Source organism: Lissotriton helveticus, chromosome 1_1, assembly GCF_964261635.1.
Source record: "Lissotriton helveticus chromosome 1_1, aLisHel1.1, whole genome shotgun sequence".
In the NCBI taxonomy this organism is placed as follows: domain Eukaryota; kingdom Metazoa; phylum Chordata; class Amphibia; order Caudata; family Salamandridae; genus Lissotriton; species Lissotriton helveticus.
This window is the reverse complement of record NC_136057.1, coordinates 1082213058-1082239723: the sequence shown is the minus strand read 5'-3', so window position 1 is coordinate 1082239723 and position 26666 is coordinate 1082213058. Positions and strand designations below refer to the sequence as shown.

The 26666-nt window shown below is 45.6% G+C and overlaps 1 protein-coding gene across 5 annotated transcripts in view; it reads left to right on the top strand.

The window, feature by feature from the left end:
* CFAP54 (cilia and flagella associated protein 54) overlaps positions 1 to 26666 on the top strand; it is a 2603731-nt gene that overhangs the window by 927602 nt on the left and 1649463 nt on the right. For all 5 annotated transcript variants that reach the window (XR_013608312.1, XR_013608313.1, XM_078677994.1 and 2 more), the window contains exons 30-31: positions 3925 to 4014; positions 17788 to 17914. Coding sequence is in view for 3 of the 5 variants with exons in the window: in XM_078677994.1 (XP_078534120.1) it covers positions 3925 to 4014; positions 17788 to 17914 (217 nt within the window). In the remaining 2 variants the exon portion in view is untranslated. The remainder of the gene's footprint in view (positions 1 to 3924; positions 4015 to 17787; positions 17915 to 26666) is intronic.

Here is a 26666-nt window from a genome sequence, read left to right as displayed (position 1 = left end):
CACTGTAATGTAACCCTTGAAACAAATATTCAAAAATAGAAACTAAAATATTGAAAAAAATGGAGATACCCATACCACTTACAACAACCAATTTAATAATTCCACCATCTATATACACATGCACTAATTCACCAACAGTTCTATATAGTCACTCATACATATACTCACTCATCATATGTAGTGATACACCTATACATCCTGTTACACACCGACAGTCATCCAAAAGTTACTCGCACACATACTCACACATGCAAATAAACTATTGAACATCCATTTATTTGCATATACAGCTATACACACACTACCACTTTACTTCTAAGGAAACTTACACATACTTACTCTCTTAAACAATCACTTATAGAAACACATACTAACTTAAACAGGAACTCTTACAATCCCTCACTCTCACATATACTCACTTATATACATCAATATTCACATATACTAGATTAAAACATATGTAGTTACTGATAAAGACACTAATAAGACAGTCATTCACTCACTAACACAGACATATACACACTCATCCACCCATACAGTCTTGCACATATGCAATCTTCAAAACACATATAAAGAGAGAGTCAGTCATTCATGCATCTATGTGCTAAGAAATACCCCCACTAAACCATACACTCATACTGATACTAAAAAAAACATCTAATAACCCATATACATACACATGTAGCTACTCACCAACCCATGCAGCTACTTATACACAAAGTGAAACACTAATACATATATTTAAATATTTTAACGTTACTCACTAATATTTATTTTTCAGAAAGACACACATTCACTGGATGGTGTCATCAGTGATGTCATGAGTGATGTCACTGACCATGTCATGAGTGATGTAATATGTGACGTCATCAGCAGTGCATTGCACGCGCAAGTTATAGTGAGTCCAACTAACTATAACGTGGGAATTTCAATGATTTTATGCGAGTAAAACTTCCAGCTAACTATAACTGGTGTGAAACCTATGGTTTTTTCAGTGAATGTAATAGGTTTTTTAAATGCTAATTCCTAACTATAACTGGTGTAAAACCTATGTTTTTTTCAGTGAATATATATATATATATATATATATATATATATATATATTCATACCTAACTACTGCCGGTCACCAGGCCAGTAGGTAGTTATAGTTAGAACCTAGGTTCCATAGGAAAAGCATTTTTTAATTTGCCAATAACTTTGGCGCCGTTTGACGAATCTTCACGAAATTTTCAAAACTAATGGGGCACTCCGGTCAGCTCCTGTCCTTAAAGTTTCAGGGTGATTCGTCATGCCGGGGCCAAGAAAAAAGGGGGGTCCCAAAACGCATTTTCCCCATGTTAATTTCCTTATGAAATTGTGGTTCAGAAAGCTCCTTTTTTGTAAATGGTGTAAATCCATTCCGTAGTTGCTGAGCAATTTAAAAGAAATCGATATCAGGGCACTAAGGAGGAGTCGCGACTCCTCCCGGGCACGAGCTTCACTCTGATTGGCTGCCTGCACTACAAACCAGGAAGTGTTGGCAGCCATCTTGTAACTCCATAACCGAGTCACAAGAAAACAGAAGAAAAAACGGTGAAAAACAAGAAAAGGGGGCAGGGTGGAAACATCATCATCATCATCAGTGATGTCATTTGAGATGTCATCAGTGATGTCACTGAGCATGTCATGAGTGATGTAATATGTGACGTCATTAGCAGTGCATTGCGGGGGCACAAGTTATAGTTAGGTCTACTAACTATAATGACCGGATTTCTATGGTTTTGTACGAGTGAAATCTCCAACTAACTATAACGTTCCTGAAACCTATGGTTTTCTCAGTGAATTTCTAAGGTTTTTTAAATGCTAATTTCTAATTATAATGTCCCTGAAACCTATGTTTTTATCAGTAAATATATATATATATATATATATCACAGAAGATGCAATCCTATGGGAGGAAAAAGAAGGTAGGTAAACCAAACAGCACAGATAGTTGTAGGGGTTCACCTTCTGGGTTTAGAGTATCAGAATGCCAAGGTTCAATGTTCTACCAACAGTTCATTGGGTGTGTCCCTAATTCCACCGGGAGCAGGGAGTTCGTGGAGTTGGTAGCTGGCGCACTACAAGGAGGGGGGCACTCTAAAAATAGGCTGCACAAGGAGACTTTGAAGCAAGTCTGAGAGCTCCTAAATGGGGCCTGGGTTTGCAAGGCCCTTGAGGACAAAGGAGTGCAGCTAGTTTGTAGCTATCCAGGCCTTGCTGGCTGGGAGAGAAGGTAGGTTGGCCAGCCCGATGCCTAAAGTTCAATCTCGTGGTCAGGGGCCAACAGCTGGCAGGGGCAAATTCAGGACTGCTGGGCCACTCTCAAAATGCATCTCAGAAGTATTGATGTCCCCCGGTTGCTGCTGTGCTCTGGTACAGTTGGAGTACCACTTGGACTATTTTATGCTGGTCTTGGTTCCAGGGTGCCAAGTAACCCGGGAATGGTACTGCACAGCTCCGGTTATTCCTGGTGCCTCTACACTCGGTGGGATGACAGATGTCCTCACGTACGTATAGTGCACCCTGCCTTAGGGCTGTAATGCCTGCCGTAGGGATGACTTACCTATACCACATGTAGTGCTGGCAGACATGGCACACAGGGATGTATACCGTGTTGACTCTGTTTTCTCTGCACCAAGACATGCAGGCTGCAATGGCAGTTTGCATGAGCTTGATGCAGGGTCTTCTAGGGTGGGTCTATTTTAGGTCCAATGCCCTAGGCACCAGGGGTATCATTTACTAGGAGCTTACAAGGGATCCCAAAGGGTTTGCTAATTGTTGGGACACTTATATAGCTTAAGGAAAGAACTCTGGTGCTAGGGACGTGGTTCGCAGGAACCTAGCACACTTTCAGTGAAAATTGCACAAAAAGCCAGGCAATTGTGGGGGTAACCAATTCAGAAGGGGCACTTTCCTACACAACCCCCTCCAAATTAAAGAGGATGAGACTAACCTTTCCCAAGAGAATCTTCATTGTCTAAGTGGAAGAACCTGGAAAGGCCATCTGCATTGGTATGGTCAGTATCAGGACTGTGTTCCACTGTAAAGTCCATTCCCTGTTGGTACATGAACCACCTCAATGTTTTGGGTTTTCAACTTTCATCTGCGTAAGCCATCTTAGAGGTTTGTGGTCGGTTTCAACAGGGAAGTTGGTACCAAACATGTTTGTTGTCAGCTTCATCAGGGACCAAACCACAGCAAAGGCTTTCTTCTCGATGAAACTCCAACGCTGTGTCTTGGGGAGTAATCTCCTACTTTTAAAAGCAACAGGCTGGTCAAGGCCATCATCATTCCTTCGGGATAAGACTGCTTCTGTCCCTTGCTCCGAGGCATCAGTCTGCACATTTTCAAATCTGGAGCTTTGACAATGGGTACTGAGCACATTGCCTCTTTCAGGTTGCTCTCCTGACATGTTTACTGGAAATAAAAAAAAAAATCATTTTTCTTTTTGATCTTTGGGTTATTTTTTAAAATAACAATCAGGAGGAAAATCACCAAAATCATCTTATAAATGTTTATTTTCTATGTACTAGGATTGCATTGTTATTGTTGATATGGCTTCACGCTGATGTCATTAGTGCAATGGCAAGTCTAAAAGTATTGCCCACGGTTTAAATGTGGTGTGCAACCCTGCTCTGTGAGAACACTCTTTTCCTCCACATGAAAATAAATAACATCTTAAAAACACACCATTATTGCTGTTGTAACTCGTTCTTATCCATTCTAAATAGAAGCTTTTTATGAGATTTGTACACATTTCGGTTGTTGGTCTAGTCCTTTACTCACTGAACTGACATGTCAGTAACACCAATAATTCAAACGCTTTCCCTGAGTAGAACGGTGCTTTTGTGACTGCATGAATGCAAACTTGTTTCTTCTGTTTTATCTTTTTTCTATGTTAGTTTCCGGAACTGTTCTGACAGGCAACGAGGATCCCATACTACTTCATTCCGTTGTTACATGTTGGCCAACGAAGCAAGCCTTCAAAGAATGTAAGACGCTTTCAGTGTGCTCTCAGTTACAAATGCTGATTGTTGTAGTTTCATAATAAGATAAGATAACGTGTATTTGTAATGCACACGTTCCTACATACGCATCTCGGCGCTGAATAACAGAAGTGTATTGTTACCCAACTCAATGGTACTCATTTTTCGACCTCAGATGGATGAAACGCAGAGTGGACCCGCTGTGATTTGAACTGGGGACCATGAGGTCGAACACAGGTCCCCTCAATGGACGCATTAGTCCACTGAGCCACCAGACTAGGTTACATTATCAGAGAGCATACATTACATCCCAGAATTTTTGATGACTTGACTAAATCCCAGTGCAATAATGTACTCATCACAGAAATTGGAATGTACCAATATTGCCCACTAAAGAGGATGTATTGTGTGCCTCCTTCGTGTTAATTAATGAGTTGATGAGCAAGGAACACTTTATTGCTAAGAAGGGGCAGCATTACCCAACATTGCCCTAGTGCAGTGCAGTTTTATTCTGACATTAGCAGTGGCTGGTGAAAAAATTAGTTACACTGACTAACTGGTGAATAATTTTTATTTTTCAGTTGTTCTTTGAATTGGTTGGTGCAAATGACAGTGCAGACTGCACTGCTTTGTAGTGGCCGCTAGCTTCTACTGAGGGTGGGTGGGCAGACAAACAAAGAAAAAAAAAAGTCAAAGAAATGCACTTACCGATCCTGACGACAGTGATGACGTCCTCCTCACTGAGACCTTGTCTGCTGCTGGGACTGCAGTGCAGGCCCAAGCAAACTCCCTCGACCAATTCATGACTACTCATGTGCTGTTAACCAGAATTTGAGCAGTGCCGGTGGGAGCGGCCTCTGTCACAACTCCTGAGATTCCTGGATGCCTGCACTTACTCTCAAACTAGCTGTTTTAAGGCAGCTGGGTTGAGAGGTTTAAAGTGTGCATGTGTGGCTGGTAGTCTCAAGACGGCAGGCCGAAGAGACATGCACACTTAAAGCCAGTGCAAAAAGCAGCTCTCTGTCCAATACTCCTCCCTGCTCATTGAGCAGATCCCACCGATGCTTGGTTAGGACGGGACGATAAAAAATAGAAAGGTAATGAATTGCCATTTTATTTTTTGTCTCTGGGACTTTGGAGGGTATATAAATGGGGCATCGCTCTTCTGCTAAAATGGAGGAGCCACCCCTGCTGCTTTGGTGCATTTTTGTACAATCTAGCTCCAGATAGTAGACCCTGCTAAAGTTGTATGTTGTTCACAATCAGGTTGCGGTCTGTCATTCCTTCCTGAGAATCCAGGATATACTGCATGTATGCTCAGACGTTGGTCCCATGATCACTGTGCCATTGGAACCAGGCTGATGAGCTCATATCTAGAGCCAAACCAGTTTAGTTTAGTTTTTAAATTTATAGTGCGCAACAGATCGCCAAAAAGGGTTTCCCGGCGCAAAGAACGGGTGAGGGATGGGAGCCAGGTAGTAATAGAGTCATTATTTGTCGAATAACCAAGTTTTCAAAGATTTATGAAACTGTAAGTAATTTGTTTAGTTTCGAAGGATTGTGGGTAAAGAGTTCCAAATGGAGGGACCAATGTAGGCAGCAGTCTTGGGTTTCTTGCATTCCGGTTCTGGGTGGTCCTGGGCTGGCAGTTTGGGCTGAATCGTTCCCTTAACCCCTTCCATGTGTCGGACGGCCTGCGGCCGTCTGACGTCACGGTGGGCGTGTGCGGAGGACGGCCGGGGGCCGTCCGAACCACGCCCACACCATAAATCACCCACACCGCAGCGGAATTTTCGCCGCGGTCAAGGGGTTAAAGATCAGGGCCAACGCAGGGGCGTAACACAGGCCCACGCAGCCCCCGCGGTGCGGGCAGGCCTATAGCTCCAAGGGGCCCGCTCGGCAATGCACTGTAGCCGGAGAGCTCCTGATTGAGCCCGGAGGGGGCCCCTCTAAGTACCGTGCAGGGAGGCCCCCTCACTTTTCGCCAGTGGGCCAACGCTGATTTGCATATGGCTGGGTTCAAACCATAAGCTGGGATTGTGAGCAAACAAATGATAGGTTGGAGTGCTATCCTGAGTGATCAGCAGTGGTGAGATACACTGCAAGTATTCCTCCCATCACCCTTTTTGTGTTTCATATACCTCCATTGGTGGCATGGGTTTGCCCAGACGTAGATCAAATGCTCACTGTGTCAGTGGAACCTAGCGGTCACTGGCTGGTGAGCCCATAACTAGGGAAACCAGTCCTGCATTGCATGCGTTCCAGTTCAGGGAGGAAGTGGCCTGGCAGTTTTGGCAGGACTGTTTCCATGCAGGGCAGGGTGGAGGTTTATTTGCAGATGTATGACGTTACAATGCATACTTTTACAACGCCTACCTTTATATCGCAAGTTTTACAACGCATACCATTACAACGCATAGTGCTTTGGGGCGCTGGATAGTGAATAGTTTAATTTACTATTCCAACTCCAGTCCCCGTGGATAGTAGGGAAGGTGTTGGATAGTACATTAAACCTATTCCCTATCCTAGAGCGCCCCCCAGCGCAATGAGTTGTAATGGTTTGCGTTGTAAAAGTTGCGTCGTAAAGGCACTGCGTGGTAAAAGTTGCGTTGTAAAAGATGTTTCCCTTTATTTGCATATAGCTGGGTGCAAACTGAGGTGGCATGGTGAGGAAAAAACGATGGGTTGGGATCCTTCCCTGAGTGATCCCCAATGGTTAGACAAATTGAAAGCATTCCTCCCATCACCTTTTGCAGAAATATCACCTATTCTGAGTTTTTGGGGAATAACATGCGGATTATGGTGCATAATGCACCAAAAGTCACTTTTACGTATTAAATTCCGACAGGTTTGAGCTGCTGACTAATACCCTGCTGTACTAATAGCTTATGGTACAGCTGCTCTAAAGAAAACAGTCAAATAAGTAATTAAATGTACTTCTAGTATGACTTTGGCATGTGGTAGCCAGACCCAAACACTCACTGTCAACCAACGCCTTAACAAAAGCCACTACAGATATCAAGTACAGGCAGATCGGAGTTGTAGTTTCAATGTACCCACCTATGCGTGAATTACTAATCAACATCACCTACACTAGCGAGTGTCAGAGGAACTGAAACCCCCTCTTGCAGGAGAATGTAATTTTAGAAAATCACTTAAACGTGGCTTTTCCATCTTACTTCTTGGTAGTATGTGGTGGCTCACTATATTTGTTATTCAATTACTTTACGCTCTCTAGTTTTGGTCTAAGCTTACTTTCTTATAAGTCCAATGATACCATTTCTCGGATGAAAGTTGTGCTTTCAAAAGAGCCTAACCTTTGCAGCAAAAACCTTTGAATACTGATCAAGGTCTGCATGTTAGAGTGCTAAGTTGTGATGCTATACAATACTGAATGATCAGCCATATACATCACAGCCTCCCTGATGTTATCTAACGGCATACAGAAATACATATATTTGGGGGAACATATTTGTATCAGCTGAAGAGATTCTCAGGCACCAAATTGAATGATCACATGTGCCCCTTAGGTTTGAGGACTGAGACTGACTAATCTAAAGTGGTATTGACTGTCATACCTGCTATCCCAGATGACATTCATATTAAGCAAGATTCACAAGGACACATATGATTGAGTTTGAGCTAGAGGAAGCAGGACCAAAGGAGAGACGGTGACACACTGGAGGCTAGACTCCAATTATGTGGCATCCCATCTTGATCTAAGCTAAATTAGAAAAATATCGATATGGCTAATGTTTAAGGAGTGAGCACAAGGAGCAATGAAAGTAAGGGAAACAAATAAGGATAGACTCCATGAGGAATACCTATGCTAAGAGAGACAGAAAACCACTGATCTGGCTGAGTCCTGATGTGGAGGTGAACACATCATCAAAGGAAGGAAAACTGATACACGGTCAAATGAAATAAAAAACTTCTCATTTTGAAAATGAAGGCAGATACACAGAGTAATGAAGAAATACACCAAAAGTTCAAAAATCGCTACTACAAATTTTCTATAAAATGACAAAGGGTTATAGGAAAGCAAGAGTTTACTACACCTTCATTTGTTTGATATTTATACTCTTAGACTATCCTCTCACAATGTTTTATTCTGCTTTTATGCTGGTCTTATATAACTCAAGGATGAAAATTTGCATAGCTCAAGTGAAGGTGAGTTTCAATTCTATTAAAGACACAGAGGAGAGGATTTTGTTATTCGTTCTTCGCTATAATCAGTAATTCATGACACAGCAGCCAATTAAAGCCAAAACGAAGTTTCCCAGAACACTTAGGAAAAACAACTACAAAAAAATCCACAGTCCTTTATTGTCCTTGATCAGGCTCCAACAAAGTCCTCTGTCACTGCCTGCTCCTCCTCCTTCATGCAAATCATGCCAACAGGCTCCTTCATGCATCTTGTTTGGACCCATCATTTCCTGCAAAGACACATTGCGTCAATAACTAATCTACCCAAACTTCTGAACAACAAAGGGGATCTGTAAGTAAGTATAAACTTATTGTTTAACCAGATAAACCAAGATCATATAACAGCTTATCATACGAAAATGCATGTGGAATGAAAACATACTACGTTCACCAGTATTGGCGAGTCTGCATCTGACTTGATTGCCGGATGGCATAATCCTTGTCTCTGTGTCCTTAATTGAACTTAAACTTACCTTCACGTGAGCTAGGCAAATTTTAATTCTATGTCAGGACTGAAGGTGCAGATTATGCTATTTCAAAGCTTACTTACCACCACGTGAGGCACATTCACTAGTGGTTTAAAATAAAACCGCTTAAAACTCGAGTCTGAAGACCAATCCGTTTGACGCATAAGATTCTCAAAACATGCTCTCAAGCTAAAAGCATTTGAGGCCATTGCACCCCTAGCTGAAAGTGCTCCAAAAACCTTTGGATAAATACCAGTCTCCTGCACCACCCATCTAACCCAGCGGGCTATCACAGGAGAAGCAACCACTCTGTACTGTTTTCTGAGTGCAAGAAGGCGCTGTCTTTGGCTGGAGGGCAGACTCCCTCATTCATCTCTTCGTATACCTTAAGGCGTTTGACCACGCAGTTTGGGAGACTCAGGGAAAGCTGGGTAGAAAATTGTGCGAGCATCCTACTTGGTGTGCCTGCTTCGGATAAAAGTTACTCCATCAGGGGAAAGCAGCCTAGCCATTATGTCCAAGGCCCGCACATCAGAGACCCTTCTACACCATATCCGACAAAGTAACATTGCCAATTTTGCTAAAAACTATTTTCGAGACAAGAATCAATTCGGCTGCCATGACAAAAAAAGTTTGAATACATAATTAATATCCCCGAGCGCTGCATAATGAGGGGATAACCGAATCCCCCTGAGCAACCTACAAATGGGTGTTCACCCATAGGCACACCGTCAACTGGGGCGTGGGCTGCTGAAAAGGCAGGACGAATGGCATTGATTGACAGATATGTCAGTCCCTCTTTCGCGAGGGTTGACAGAAAATTGAGAATTTGGATTACATCATATCCCACAGGATCCACTTTCCTTCGCAAATACCAACAGACCCATCTCGACCAGGCAGAGTGGTAACGCGTTGTTGTGCTGTCTGCCCAGGCTCTGGATAACAGGAACTCAGTGTGGCTCGAAAAGCCTGGGAGTGTTCATCTTTGCCTGTAATCTGCCATGCCATGAGATGTAACAAACCCTCTGACACAAGCCGATGCAGTTTATTGTTCGTATTCTTCAGAATGTGAGGAAAGTGAAGGGAGTCGGAATGGAGAAGCCCAAGAAAGTTCCAGAAAAACAGGAAACCATACTTGAGACCTCCAGACAGGCATTATCAGGACCACGTCCGTCTTTTGCCCGCTGGCCTGACCTGCTGCCATGGTGATCATTGAGAAGGGGGGAAAGGCAAAACCCTTCTCCAGACTCCAATCTTGGGGAAATGCATTTGTAGCCTCTGCCAGAGGCTTCGGCCTCTAGCTGAAAAAATGTGTATCTGGTGGTCGAGGAGGCACGCAAACAGGTTGATCGAGAATGGACCCCAACTGTTGGAAACTGCTAGAAAATTTGAGAGTCCGGCTTCCAAATTCTGGAATCTCACAGGTGTTGGCAGTGCCAGTCCGCCACTTAGTTCTCCTGACCCGGAAGGTACTCTGCCGTTACCAATACCTGATTGCTGAAGTTCTGAAATTCCTTTGCCGTATTCGCCAGGGCACAGGACCTGGTGCCCCCCATGTGGTAGATATATCTCACTGCTGAGACATTGTCAATCTTTAAAAGGACTGAGGACTGGATCCGATCCTTTGTCCAACACGGGACGGCAAACAACCCCGCCAGGAGCTACAGGCAGTTTATGTGCAAGTGTTGTTCTAGAGGTAACCAACTTCCGCCTGTGGAAAAATCCCCAGCCTGACCTGCTGATTCCAACTCTATGGCCAGGTCGGGGTGGAACTGAAGATAACTCTTCCATTCCAGGCCTCCATATGGGTGAGCCACCAATCCATTTCCTCCTTGACCTCGTCTGCCAGCGGAACCAACTGTGAATACTGGAGGCGTGTCCTGACATGGTGCACCTTCAGATGCTGTAAGGTTAGACAGTGCAAAGTGCATAGAAAAATCACCAAAATCGAGGAGAAGAGGAGGCCCACCAAGCGAGTGATCTGTCTGAGCGATGTTCACCATTTGGCCAACATTTGGCGGAGCTTGTGCCCTATCTTTGTGATCTTTCAGGAGGGAAGTCCCAGAGAAGAGGAGGTGGAGTCTATGATGAAACCCAGGAACACCGCCCCTTTGCATCAGAGTGAGTACAGACTTTTCGTTTATCACAAACCCCAACCTGTGCAACAGGGTTATCACTGACTGGAGATATGTCATCAATCTCTCGGGACATTGCACCATGATTAGCATATCATCCAGGTTGATGATAAGTCGAATCCCCAGAGCACGCATGACTCCACTGCCGGCTTGAGAACCTTGGTGAAGCACCAAATGGCGAATGAGAGGCCGAAGCACAAGTGAGGAACTTGAAAGTCTGAGAGCCCAAAATGACCCTTCTTAGGGTCCTTAACAAACTTGTCCAGGAACGTGGCATCTTATCGTTGATATCGGGATTAAGGGCTATTTTCCCATCTAGGGTGGGGTGGGGGCATTCTGCTCTCCGGCATCTGCATGCCTCGTTCTCCAATCGCTTCCTGAGGCGGGCCACCACATATTTGGCCACCTTCTCAGCCAGGACCCACTTGGCTGACCTTGGGTGGATAATATCATCCGGGTCCAACATATCTGAGACTCCCTCTTGCACCGGGGCAGGGTGAGAAGATGGACCCACAATCTGGTAGAACCTGCTTTATCATCTTACTCCACCCTGAGGTTGCGGGGTATCGGGCATGAATGTCCTGGGAAGGGTTCAGACGCATCCCAGGGCACTTTTGCAGGGAGGTCTTGGCCAAAAACACCTGCTTTAGGTGCCCAAATGCGTCTTTAATGACCCCTTCTTCACACTTTTCCTCGGGCCGGAGACCCTCACCTGCAGTATCTTGAGGGAGCAGAAAGTGGGGCATGGCAAGGGGGTTGGGCAAACTTTGCAAATTTTTTGCGCTATCCTCTCTGAAAGCCTTTCTTCCATAGGGGCCATTAGGTCAGTGACTGCCCTGTAAATCTAGGTGCCAGTTGCCTTGTAGAAATCCTCATCTCACTGGAGGTAGGCCATGGAGACTTCCTCCTCATAGGTTTCCTGTGTCATCATATGCTGTAGAGATAAGCTCTTGCGGCTGCAATCTGAGGCAGGGATGGGCTAATAATAGGCTTAATGCCCAAATAATGTAGTAGGTCAGTCTCCACTAATGTGTCAAGGATCCAGTGCACACAAGCGTGACAAAATTAGGTGCTGGCGGTAACCTAGGTAGATATGCGTGCGCCCACGGGGCACTCAATTTACAGATCCTTGCCCAGGGACATCAAAGCCACCCTTAGAGATGATGGGTTCAAGCTGCCCAGCAGGTGTGTCCACATGGAGACCCTTCAGGTCTAGAATAGATAAAGAACCCTCAGAGCGTTCGATGCTGGTGCAACGCACCACTACCGGCCCGCAGGGCATTAATCAGGCAAAACGGGTTGAAGCAATACAATACAGATATGCAGGGGCCGAGCGTGAGCAATGTCAGGCCTCCGCAGTGCACATTTGAAATCCCGAAGTCAGAGATGCGTGCCAAGGACCAGAATTTCTCAGGGCCCCCTGCAGCACCCCGGAGGGGGCAGCGGACCACACTGCCGCCATGAGGGGTGAAGTCACGTAAGGAGTGCGCTAGCGGTCCTGCAACCAGCGAAATGAAACTGTCAAACCCTCAGGAATCTGAAAGAAAAGCAACGGGCATGTCTGTTCAACATGAAAACCACATTGAAACATTTTGTCATAGTTATACAGATAAACCATTACCCTGAGCATCTGAAAGAGGCCATTAGTTATAGATTCCTTACCTTAGAATTACCCCAAAGCGTCAGACTGGATCCGGAGAATTTTTCCCTTAGCAGTACCACTGTGTGTTAGTAGGTGACATTGGTCGACTCCGAATCCGTCATCGGTGTCGTGCTAGCCGGGACGACGTCACAATGTCTACTTAGATGACGCCCCTGCTCTCTGACTTCAGTTCTTTCTTTTTCCGCGCCAGCCTAGCAAATATCCGGAGAGAGCCACCCCTTAGTTACCTTTTGACAAAACTTTTTCTCGACTTTTGTTGACTTCTTTTTGAGTCTATCAACTGCTGGTTTAGGAAGGATGTCTCATCGTCAAACCGGGTTTAAACTGTGCGAGCCGTAATACCCCCTGATGTCGGTTAAGGACCCCCACCTCGTGTGCCTTTGTGGGAGCGTCCTGAAAGTTGTGGAAGGCCCGGAAGTCGGCTCCGTGTCGCTCTAGAACGCTCTAGGTCCCGGTCGAGAAGAAGGTCTTCGGACCGGTCGCAGAGCCACTACCACCATTCGTCGTCCAAGTCTGAAATCTTCGGGTAAGTTGAAGCACAAGAAGAAGGTGAAGAAGCAGCGTCGCTCTTCACCTTCTCTCCGTCGGTCGGCTGATGTGACACAGGACTCGAAGCATTGTCGCTCTCCAGCTCTGTCTTAGGAGCCTGCCCCAGGGACAGCTCCAAGTTTCCCTACCTTTCCCTGTGACGGAGCGTCCCCTGCCCAGCTTCGAGCTTTTTACAAAGTGCTTCACAGAATCTCTGGGCAGCTCGACTCCGCTGGCGTGCCTTCGGGCTCCGCAGACTCAGCTGGGGGCCCTTGGTCCAAGCCCAGCAAACGGCCTCCTGTGGACAGGATGATTGCGGTTGCCACCACCCGGCCCCGAGTGACCCACTTTTCCGCTCCCAACACCCGACCCCCGAGAGCTTGGTGGTTCAAGCCTGGTCCTCTAAGGGCGCATTCCCTACTGCTCCCCCTGATAGGGAATGCAAGAAGCTGGACCACCTTTGGAAGAAGATGTTTTCTTCCGCCAGGTTAACGCTGCGGTCGGTGAATACCGCATGCCTCTTGGGCCATTATACCCATACAGTGTGGGATACAGTTGTGCAAGTGTTGCCACGGTGCCAGGAGGAGGCCCGGGTCGTTCTCACCCGTGCAGTGGCGGGGGTAGAGACGGAGTTAAATTCCCAATCAGATATGGGATGGATACCGCTGACTCACTTCACAGAACGGTTTCCACGTCAGCAGCCTTGAGGCGCTACGCCTTTTGAGGACGTCTTGTTTGTCTGGGGATGTCCCAATCCTCCTTACTGGACATGCCCTTTGACTTGGTGCTCGAGCGATTCAAGGATTCAAGGCTTACTGCCAGATCCTTTGGCCTCGCAGCGATCTCTTGCCCCACACAGTCTGCTTTTCGTCCCTTTCGTGGCTACGTTCAACCCAGTCTAGCCACCGGTTCACGCAAGCTGCCTAGCCTGTACGTGGCTGCCGATGTGGGCCTAGCTATGCGAGTCTGGGGGCCAGCAGGTGGGCCAGTCCACCCATAACCCCCCTTCAGCAGCCTCCAAACTCTCCTAGTCTGACCTTTCAGGGCCACCAGAGGCCAGTGGGCGGCAGGATAAGCCATCACCTCCCCCACTGGCAAAACATCACGTAGGACAGGTGAGTTTTGCAGACAGTCCGAAGGGGCTACTCCCTCCCCTTGGAGACTACCCCTTTCTCCATGCCACCATCCTTCCATTGCATTTCGAAGGATCACTGGGCCCTTCTCCACCAGGAAGTCGCAGCTCTCTTAGCCAAGGGAGCTATCGAAAGGGTCCCTGTGCCAGAAGTACGTTGTGGTTGCTACTTTCACTATTTTCTGGTACCCAAGAAGGACAAAGGCCTGCGTCCCATCTTAGACCTTAAGGCCCTCAACCCCTTGCTCCGGGAGGAGAAGTTCAAAATGCTCACATTGGCTCAGGTGCTGTCTGCCCTCGACCCCGGAGACTGGATGGTAGCGTTGGGCTTGCAGGACACATATTTCCATATCCCCATCCTGCCAGCCCACAGTCGCTACCTATGGTTCACGGTAGGCCACGAGCATTTTCAGTTTACCGTGCTCCCCTATGGCCTAACCAGTAGCCCTCGGGTGTTCACAAAATTTATGCCATGGTTGCACAGATCAGGGGTTCCAGTCTTCCCCCATCTTGAAGAATGGCTGTTGAAGGCGTGTTCACCCCAGGCTGTCGTCTCACACCTCCAGACTACGGCGAACCTCCTGCACTCACTGGGGTTCACTATCAATGTGCCAAAGTCACACCTGTCTCCCTTTCAGAAGCTCCTTTTCCTAGGAGCAGTTCTAGATACAGCACAATTTCAAGCTTATTCTCCCGAACAGTGAGTCTGGGGTATTAGGGCTATGATACCAATGTTTCAGCATCTATCCCGGAATTCAGTGAGATTGATTCTGAGGCTGCTGGGTCTCATGGCCTCCTGCATCCTGCTGGTTGATCATGTCAGGTGGCATATGCAGGCTCTGCAGTGGGACCAGAAGTTCCAGTGGGCGCAGAATCAGGGGAATCTTTCCAACATCGTCAAGATCTCGGAGGGGACTTCACGTCGATTGCAGTGGGGGCTCAAGAACCAGGATTAGATCAGCGGCAGATTCCTCTCCCTTCCCCAACCATAGTTAACAGTAGTGATGGATGCGTCACTCCTGGGATGGGGCGGTCACCTGGGAGAGGCGGAGATCAGATGTCTCTGGTCTCTGGCGGAGTCTGGTCTCCACATTAATCTTTTGGAGCTCTGGGCGATCTGTCTTGCACTGAAAGCATTCTTTTCCTCTGCCAAAAGAAGAGTAGTGCAGGTTTTCACAGACCACACCACTGCCATGTTGTACTGCAACAAACAGGGCGACGTGGGGTTGTGCACCCTATGTCAAGAGGCTATTCGCCTTTGGACATAGCTGGAACATCAGGGCATATCTCTGGTGGTTCAACACCTGGTAGGCTCCCTGAACACCACGGCAGACAAACTCAGCCGTCCGTGCAGGATGAATTACAAATGGCCTCTTCATTTGGAAGTGGTGCAAAGTCTCTTTCAGCAGTGGGGAGAGTCTTGGTTAAATATGTTCGCTACCGAAGAGAAAGTGCAGTGTCAGCAGTTCTGCACATTGGAATTTCAAAGATGGCACTCGCTCTGCGATGCCTTTTGTCACAAGTAGAATTGCGTCCTCCTGTACGCCTTTCCGCCTCTACCACTTTTGCCCAGAGTGCTAAAGAAGAAGAAGTGCGACCCGGCCCAAGTAGTTCTCGTAACTCCGGACTGGGCACAAAGAGTCTGGTACCCCGAACTCTTTAGCATGGCCATCGATCCTCCGATTAGACTGCTTTTTCTGGAGGATCTGATGTCGCAGCAGCAGGGGATGGTCCTCCACCTGAACCTGTCCATTCTTCACCTCCTTGCATGGAGATTGACTGGCGACAATTGACAGCTTTCAACCTTTCTCCCGAATAATGTAACGTCATCTTGTCAGCCAGGTGTTCCTCCATTAGAACGGTATACGCCTGTAGATGGAACAAACTTGTGGCATGGTGCACAGCAAAGGCTCTGCCGGTCTTTCTGAAGTCCTCTTGTTCATCCTTTCTTTAGCCCCGCAGGGCTTTTCCTTGTGCACTCTTAAATGCTACCTCTCGGCCATATCTGGCTTTCTTTGCCTTCCTGATCAGCTTCTCTTTTCAAGTCCCCTATTGTAAATGCCCCAATAGGACTTGAATCTAGTCCTTACTTACCTTATGTGTGCTCCCTTTGAGCACGCATAAGGTACCATAACATAATTGTCCTCTTCGACTTCTTACTTTATAGACTGCCTTCCTGCTTGCCATCACCTCTGCTCGCAGGGTGAGTGAGCTTTAGGCTCTATCCTGAAAGCCTCCTTTTATTGCAGTCCATTCGGGCAAAGTGGTCCTTCACACTAGGCCCTCTTTTCTACCCAAAGTGGTTACCTCTTTCCACATAGGTCAGACCCTTGCTTGCCCACCTTCTTCCTGCCTCCGCACCCTTCCAAACAGGAGAAGAGACTCCACCGCCTGGACCCAAAACCTGCAATGTCCTTCTACCTTGACCGCACTAAAGATTTCTGGGTGGACGATCAACTCTTCGTTGGTTATGGAGGTGCCAAGAAAGGTTGGGCCATACAAAAACGCACCATCTCTCGATGGGTTGTCCTATGCATTAAAATCTGCTATTCATTGTCAAAAAAAGAACTTCCAGTGGGTCCGTTCGCCCACTCTACCAGGGCGAAGGCAGCCTCTACTGCTTTGGGACGTGGAGTTACACTCATTGACATCTGCCAGGCAGCCACGTGGGCATCCTTGCACATGTTCACCAAACATTATTGCCTGGATAGCCGAGTCTGGGGAGACTACTTTCTAGCCCGTTATGTTCTCCAGGACTTTCTGGTGTTAACTTAGTTTGCAGACCCACCTCCAGGGTTGGCATTACTGGGGTATCTATTCTAAGGTAAGGAATCTATAACTAATGGTCTCTTTCAGATGAACAAATTACTTAACTTCAGTAACAATGTATCTGTAAGTGACATATATTAGTTAACGATTCCTTACCACCCCACTCGTCCTCCCTGTTCTGCGAACTGACTTCTAGGGATAGGGACTCCCTTCCAGGGCCCTAGTTATGTGCACCAGTGGTCAGATGTCTTGCATGGCTCTGTGCTTCTGGCGTGGAAAGTCATGTTAGAACTGAAGTCAGCGTGCAGGGCGGCGTCTAAGTAGACATCGTGACTTCATCCCGGCAACCACGATGATGGACGCAAAGTCGACCGACGCAACCTGCCAACGCGTAGGGGTACTGCTAAGAGAACAATTCTCTAGATCCAGTCTAATACTGGGGGGGGGTAATTCTAAGGTAAGGAATCTATAACTCATTTATGTCTCTTACGGATACATTGCTATTGAAGGTAAGTAACTTGTTCTTTAACCCCAGTCTACAGAAAGAAAGGAAAAAGGACCACTTAACTGGCTGCCGAGCAGCAAAGAAAGAGGAGGAGCAGGCAGTGACAGAGAACTTTGTTAGAGCCTGATCAAGGACATTAAAGAAGGACTCTGGATTTTTTTGTAGTTTTCTGGGAAAAGTAATTTGGCTTTAATTTGCTGCTGTTAGTTATGAATTACTGATTAAAGTGAAGAAAGAATAGCATATCCTCGCCTCCGGTCCTGACATACAACAGTGTCATTAATGTCAGCAATAAAGCTTGAACAGGTTTACATTTTGAAAGCTCAACAATAAAGTGGGTTCTTTTAATCATTATAATGTCCATTTTTATGCAGTGATTAAATTCAAGAACAAGATTCGTTTTGTGGAGTTTTTTGTTCAGCTACTTCACCGCGAAGTCTATGATGAACATTTTCAACAGGTCATAGAGTGGGCTAACACTGTGCAAAACCATTTAACAAGGTAACGTATAGTAACATTAACTATTCAATTATAAGGAAACATCATTGAATAACAGATTGGCAAATGTTCAAAATTGTTTTCACTGTCCACTATTGGTTAATTTGATTAAAAAAAGAGGAACAACCAGACGTTTTTTCTTAGGAGTTTTCACCGGTGCCACCGAATGCCAAGGCTAACTCATTTTGGTTACATGAAATGACATGCGTCCACCACCCTACACTTGCTGTTTCTATTTTTCTAATATTTCATGTGCATGTCACACCTGTTTTCTCCCTATGTCACAATTTTTCGGTTGTTTTTTTCTTCGTTCAATCAGCAGCAGCTTTGTTTCAGTGAAAACACAGGTCAGTATCAAAATGACACTCAATGTATGTGCGGTTTTGTTCTCTTCTTGATACTATAATAAACCAAAATTAGGAGAGAGAGGAAATACTAAGTACCTACTGCCCGCCTAGAACTTAATAGTTGGCAAGATACCTTAGGCTTGGGCAAACTCAAATGTAGCACTTTGCAATTAACACTTTCAGTACAAGTGATGTTACACTCCTATTTTTTTAAAGTAGTTTTCTCAATATTTTTCCTGTTGTTTTTCTTTCCACTCAACCACATCCACCGAAGCACATCCCTTCTTATGATTCATCCATGAGTGACACATAAGGGAATTGAGCTTTCTTCCCTTTAAATAGTTCGAAGGGTACTCTACCTGTGACAGAATGAGATGTTAACTAAGACATTTCCACTCTCTCTTGTATTTCATACATCCAGTCTTTACCATACAATATTGCATTCTGAATAGACTCTTTCAAGACTCTGTTGAATCTCTCTACCATTCCATTGACTTCCAGGTGGTAGAGAGAACAGTTCTTGTGCGAGAAAGGACACCCCATTATGTGTCTGTCTGCTCTGGGATATGTGTATTTCAGGCCACACGAGAACATGCCAGTTAGAACTATCACATAAAATGACCCCGTTCTATTAAATACAGGCCCTAAAATATCCAAAGCAACTGCTTACCATGGACTTCCCAGAGGATCCCTCACCAACATTGGCTGAACTCTTGTTTTACACACTTTGTCAGTAGACTATTTTATCTACAAGTGCTTCACTATCGAAATATTGAGGAAAATCTCAAATGAAAATAAATAAATGATTAAATAAAAATAATAGATTTTTTTTTAAATAAATACAATTATGGTATAAAATTACACAAATTATCTTCAAGTACAGCAATATTTGAAAGTCTGAGTTTATACAATATAACTTTAAATCTTTAAATATTATCTTTCTTATGCATGTAAATCCGTTCTATGTAGTTATGTAGCTATATTTATGACTTTATTCCCACTGTAGAAGAAGAAAAACAAACCTTTAGCTCTCTCCAATACTCTACTCTGCCCCACCCAATATCCCTCTCAATATATTTTCTACCTCTCAATATATTTTCTACCTCAATATATTCTCTACCTCCATTCTCTGGCTCATTCCAAGCCTCATTCTACTTCTATGATCTCCAAAATAACTCCTTTCTAGACTTTTCCCTCCTCCTTTCCTTCTTGGCTCACCCCAGACCTCATTTTACTACCATGATCTCCCAAACACCGCTTTCTAAATTCTTCCCTGATGTATCCCTACTTAACTTATCCCAAACCTCTTTTTACTACTATGATCTCCGTAATCTATTTCAGAGACTTTTCCCTCATCCATCTCTCTTTTTACTCATTCCAAACCTTAATACTATGATCTCATAAATAGCACTTTCTATACTTTTCCCTCTTCTATCCCTCCATTATCTTATTCAATCCAACTAACAGACTTGCATGCCCACCGCTCAACTGACCTCATATTTCTCTACACTAATCCACCTCTAATCCTTTTTGGGTTGTTGAGTGGTGTCTTACTTGCTGAAAAGCGCTTTGATGCCTATCAGAGGTAGTAAATGCTATATCAATACAATTAAATCTAGTAGCACTTTTCTAGGATCTCTACTATACTCTTACTTAGGTCCTGACGAAAGCACTACAAGTGTTTCAATGTGCTGAAATAAGTTGACCTATCTGATAGAGACAGCTAGCCTCAGATTCCTTAACTTATGAATTCTCCCCAGGCATCAAACTGGATCTGGCTATTTTCAGCAGTACCTCTGCATGCCGAGGATGGCATCCTACTGCTCCATGATCACGTTGACTCTGTTTGTGAGGCCATATAAGTCCCCGCAGCGTGCTGACATCAGTTTCCTCTTTTTCATGCTTTAACGGGGATCAGGAGAAGCATATCTTTTTTCCCCTGCTGTGACGATTTTGCGTCTGGAACCATGTGCCAGTTCTCTATGCATTCTGGGTTTAAATCCTGTGGGTCTTGTGCTCAACAGATATCTGGTACGGATCCTCATTCCATATGCCTGTGGTGCTAGGTCGAGCCCCACGATGCCAAAGAGTGTGATGCCTGCCAATGGCTGAAACCAAAGGGGTTGCACGAGCGAGGGATATAGCTCCAGATGGCGCAGTGATCGAGGACTTCGAGTTCTAAATGTTGGTCAACTGCGGTTCCTCAACGGAGTTGCTCCAGAGACCGGTCTCAGGGGCGTCACTTTCCATCCAGTGGACGGCAGAAGTGGTCCAAGTCTCCGTCCACATCCCACGGTAAGTGTTGTCGTAATTGATCGAAATCACGGCCTTCCAGGGCTTCTGTGATTCACAACGCGGTTTCAAGTAGCTTTATACAACCTCTTGCTAGGAATCGGCACAAGAGTCGCTCCCATGGTTCCTCACCTTTCCTGTAGCCGGGGCAACTCGGGCGAAGATGAAAGAGTATTATGATGCTCTTCATGTCATATTTGGGTCCTCACCTTCCCCTGGAGCACCCGTATGCCCCAAGGAGCTGATGGGTGCAATGACTGCGTCCTCGTCAACATGTTCATCCTCGGCTGCAGTTAGGCCCTTAGACACAGTGATGGCTGTGCGTAGCCCTCCAGGCTTCACACCTGTGGTGCCGACTGACTCTGGAACAACTTCGGTTGTTCCTTCAAGATAAGTTTCAACGTAATTTGAAGACTCCGAACCCGAGTTGGTGCACGAACACGCTGAGAGTCTTGAGGCGTCAGCATCTCCTCAACTCGTTTTGTGAGCAGCGCCGTCAGCGCCGTCCGACGCTCTTCCACTTTCTCATCCCAAGGTAGATACTGCACTGAGTTGGCAATGATCAATGTCATTTACGGAATTGATAATTAATGGTTCTGTGGGTGAACAGTATGTGGAAGGTGTGGAAGGAAATGAGGAAGGATATTTTTGTGTGCATCTATTGCTTACCGATCCTCCTATGATGGATAGCTGAATTTCTGAGTTAGACGAAGCAAGCTGGTTAGAATCATCCCTGGCTTCTAGGCCTTCTATCTCTTCCCCGCCTTTCCTCGGAAGCCAGCTCTTTCTTGGTGGTTATGTTAAAAAGGGGCTCTGATGTTCTACATTTGAATCTGCTTTTGGTGGAGAAATCTACAGACCCCTTGTTGAGGTTCTTCATCTGGGTCAGTCAAGGATTGAGCCAGTTCTACCCTTTTGTGAGACATTATATTATATTTCTCTAGGGACGTGGGCTAGACCTGATTCTGGTGTGCCTGTGGACCTTACTATTGCCCACAAGAACCTCCCTGCCCCGATGATCCTGCTTGCCTTCTTCGTCAACCGACAGACCACAGTTTTGTGGATCAGGTTGCTACAGCTTTCCAAGATGTGGATAGTCTTTATACTCAGGTTGACAAAGATTCCCGAAAGCAAGACTCTTGTGGAAAATGTATGTTCTCTTCCACCAGTGCAGCGTTACGTTACGTTAAAACAAGTTGTATCCTTGGACGTTTTTCTCATGCCTTATGGGATTCGTTGCAGCAGTTATTGACATTGTTTCCGGAGGCTTATAGGAACAAACTGAGTCAGTTTACTTCGGATGGGCAACAGACAGTTTGGTTTTTCATTAGGTGTGGAATGGACACCACTGATTCGCTTGGTCAAACCATGGCGTCTTCTGTGGTGTTACGCCAGTGAGCTTGGCTTCGTTCTACTGGATTTTCAGAGGCAGTCCAGTCAGCTTTAATTGACATGACATTTGATGGCGTTCATTTGTTTGGTGTCCATGCAGATGCCCTTTGCGTAGGTTTAGGGACAGTCTGGGTTACTCAGACCCTTAGCCCTGCTCCGTTCTTTCAATTTTTCTTGTATTTTAAGGGAGAAATTCCTGTATAGCAGGCTCCTCTTGGTTTGTAATTTGGCTCCAAACTGCACTATGGTATGCTTTTTGCAGTTTAATATCACCAGATGTGATGTTCATGCAGTTGCAGATCTTATTTTTTAGTGTATTTTTGCTGCAGATGACAGGTTGTCTTTCTTTGAGACCATACAGGGTTTTTACCTAACCCTAGGTAGGTTTTTCGGTTATCTCTGCTGACGAGATCCTCACTCAAGAAATGTAATTCTATGGTTTCTTTCTCATGTGAGATTGATTACCTGTGTTGTCTGCTTGTGGAAGCAATTGCAGTGGGCTTATTGACTTTTCTTTTCACTAAGTGTGGGTCTCTGTTGGTGCAGGACCTGACCTGTTATTTCAATGGAACTGTCGTTCCTTGGATCACCGTTTTCTTTCAGCAACTTTTTGCAGTATGTCAGCTAGTTGTATCACTTAGATGTGATGGTACACAGCTTTTAGCTCCCTCCTTTTGAAGTGTTTGTTCTTCCGCTTGTTTCGGGGGTGTATTCTTCAATAATTGCAGATTGTGACATATTTATTCTTGATGCCTTCCATTTGTATGGTGTAGGAAAGTAGGATCTGCTTTCATGGTTACCCCCACTTTTTGCTTGGTGTCGGTATATTTTTGACCTAGTCTGTCTGAGATCTTGCTAATCAGGTCCCCAGTTACTGTGCTTTCTCCTTAAATTGACCATGGTAAGTACTTTTATACATCCACCTTTGGCTACTGGTATACCTTTGTATGTCCCTAGTATATGTTACTAAGGTACCCAGGGCATAGGTACATCAGGGGTCTCCCATGGGCTGCAGCATGTATTGTACCACCCATGGGAGTCCACTTTAACTGTGACTACAGGCCTGCCATTGCTTTCTGTGTGAGCTGGTGCTTGCACCTCTCACAACAGATGTAAGTTTCCTTACATCTGAGGCCACTGTACTTAAAACTGATAAGTCACCCCATGACAAGCTCCTCATTCCTAAGGGCAGGGTGATTTTTAGTAAATGAGAGGGTGCCCCTGCATGAGCAGGACACCCCTTCAAACCCCGGAGTCGATTCTTCAGTCTTTGAAAGTGTGGTCAGCCATTTTAATACATGTAGTGGCTGCACTGTACCCGGTCATGTTTGGTATCAAACATGTTAAGATCATACCGCAACACTAATTTCAGTTTTGGAAGTATGAACCCATGTACTGGGGGGCTCTCTTGGGGTACCCACCTGTACTTCCAGTAACAGCATTTTAGAGTCTGACAGCAAGGTAGTGCTGCTGCAGACCACAGACACGATTCTGCCCTCTTGCTTCTGAGCCACGCTCGAGCAGGGGAAGGCTGAACAATAGGTTTCCTGTCACAGGGAGGTGAGACCACCTCCCAGACAGGAATTAGTGGTTCGGACTGGGGTGGAGGTTCTTGCCAGTGCCACCAGACTGCTTTGAAGGGCAAATTTGGTGCCCTCCTTGCATATGCCAGTTCATGGAGTTCTTGACTCCCGCTCTGGCATGAAACTGGACAAAGGACATTTGTGATTCCTCCCCTCTGTCCAGCCCCTCCTCTGGTAGGGACCCTTTCCCTAGGGTACTTAAGGGCTTACCTGTGGTTGGTTCCTTAGATTCATCATGGGACAAGTCTCAAGCCTGAAACCATGTCACTCTTCGACCGTCTATACATTTAGACTTCACTGGACTTTGCCAGAAACCAAGACGGCACCATGGAAGACTGCTGCTGCTTCTGGTCTCGCTGTTCTTCAAGTCTTCTTTGTCATCTGTGTCTGTGCTTCTTTCAGGTTCTTTTACAGACCTGTGGGCATCAAGGACACCCGAAGTAACCTCCCTTGGAGTGAAGGAGTACCTCCCCTGCATCTGCAGGCAGCACAATAAAGCTTACCGGTCTGCTGCTTCTGTCCTCCTATGGACTTCCCAAGGCAGCAACACAGGTGGTGGTTCTGCAACTCCCCTGATGCCTGAACTGTCCACTCTCTTATTTTGAGGCCAGTATCCCTCGTCAGATCTGCTGGGACCAAACCCCTATGGCTTCAGTGGGCTCCTCTGCCTACTCAGGGCCGGCTCTGACTCTCCTGCTGTTGGTGAATCCCTTGTACCTTGCTGGTCCCAACATTGCTCCTTCTTTGTTCTCCATGCCAGTTGCAGCTACCAAGGCTTGTTGGTGTTCTCGCCAGACACAGAGTACCTAGTCACCAACATCTGACTTCGGACAGCTCGTGCATGGCTCTTGGTCTTCCTCAGCATCACCTGGTTGTCACAACTGCAGCAACAAGGTCACATCAACTATTCAGAACCTCTCGACATCAGTGGGCATTGTGTCTTCATGCCTCGTGGTCACTCCCAAGTAGCATAGACTTTGTCCCCTTTGCTTGCAGGTTCTTTAAATCCAGAATCCACCCTTGGATTCCACCGGACTTTTTCACCTTCTTCTCCAGAAGCATTTCCTTCCAAGTCTTTCATTGTCGTCTATGGAGTTTTCCGATGTCTCTTCACTCCATGCACCTAGCTTCCCTGGTTTAGATAACCTGGTTCCCGGGGCTTCCACGGGTGGGGTGGCTAACCAACCTCACATCCTCCTAGGGAATTCTTCAGGGTCCTCTGGGAAGGGTCCTTCATCTGAAAAACTGCAACCTCAAATTCTCCATTGACTTCCATTGGTCACATGGCTGTGTTCCCATTCTGCACCCAGCCTGTGGGGTTCCTGGGCATTTACCTTGGGAGCTCCCTTGAGCTCCTGGCTCTTCTGGGCCTGCTGATTGAAGTCCCGTCCTGCTTTTCAGTTTGCATTTCACTCTTAGTATATAGTTTGGTCTCCCCCTGGAGACCATTATATTTTGTGCTATTTACCTCTTTGCATTTGAAGTATTCTTGTGTATTGTATTGATATCTCCCGGTAGGAGATATACCAATGTGTTGATGAGTGTTGTGTAAAAAAAAGAAGTATTTTTATATAAACACTGTGTGGTTCCTTTTCATTTAACTTACATTATAAGATTACATTGTTAAAACAAGCTGTTTAATTCTCCTTCAAGAAGAGCTTATAGGCTGCCCTCCACAGATACCACTTTGAGAGCTTTCTATGGTTATCAAAGGCCACTAAAATCAATGTAGTTGTTGCCCGGATTAGTGCAATGTTCATCACTTAAATATGTGTGCACTGTATACTAAGCCAACATCCTACATTGGTGTGCAGCTGTTGGGATTTCAGCCTGCACTGTTTTATCATTCAATCTAGGTGTTGATTACATGAAAGTACATCACTAGCTAGGCACATATAATACTTTTGTGATTTAGTAAGTTCTACTGAACATGTGGGATTGATAGTTAAGGGTCTAGCACAACCCTTTCTCCAATCTTTGGGAGTTTAGTTTCACTAGGGTAGGTAGGTGCAACACCACACTACCCCTAGTCACTTTGGGCCATATGTAGGTAGCCCAATTGCGATCGCAAATACAGAAATTCGCAGAATTTCAGCGTTTGAGATCGCAATTTGGGCAGTGTGCTATGTAGCACACAAAAACCCACATGCAAAATAAGGAATTGCAAAATTTGTGATTCCTTATTTTGCTATTGCATTTAAGGAATCCAAAATTGCGATTCCTTAAATGCAATGTAGGAAGCACCCAAGTTGTGCGAATTTGCCTTAAGGAATCGCAAATTACCACCAACTTCAGGTTGGTGGTAATTTGCGATTTCTTTGAAAAATGGACTTTTTTGCATTTTTCAAAGTGCAATGTGGCACACATACATGCCCTTAGGGCAGGTATGTGTGCCACATTTGCACATGTTTATTTCAGGGGTGCAAAAGGGTGTCCTTTTGACACACCCTGGCCCCCTTGAAATTGCATTCTCAATTTGCGATTCTCTAATTGAGAGTCGCAAATTGAGAATGTCTTCCCATTCATTCCTATGGGCCTTCTAGCCCATAGGAATGAATGGGAAGGTATTCCTTATGTGCGAATCTCAATTTGCGATTCGCAAATAAGGACTAAGTGGGATTCGCAAAAATGTTGCTAATTCTACCTACATTGTGTTTTGCGATTCTCTAATTGCGATTCCCTAAAATTCGCAATTTGAGAATCGCAAAACACATATTACCTACATATGGCCCTTAGTCTTTAGTTCGGGAACCCAGTGGGTCGCAACCAGGACCCTGGCTGCATCTAAAAAACTCAAAACCGGTAGCAACCCTAACAAAGAAAAGCTCTTAGAGATGCTCCTGCAGTATGACCTCCAGAATCCTGATAGGACAGAAGAGCAGAATAACTCATAAATGGATCACTGCTTTGGAGAGGGCCTGTAAAGTTCAGAAGGCCACTCAAGGTCACTGTGCAGCTATCCTGTGGCTCTCCTTTGCTAACAAGGGTAGAGACAAACTTCTCACTGTTAGTGAGGAAGATGCAGACAGTAACTCAGTCTTGATGAGTGCCCTCATAGATGGGTTTCTTTTAACCACTGATCAGAACAAGGTTAATTTTAGGGACACACAGAAAGCACACACCTAAGACTGGGTTGATTTT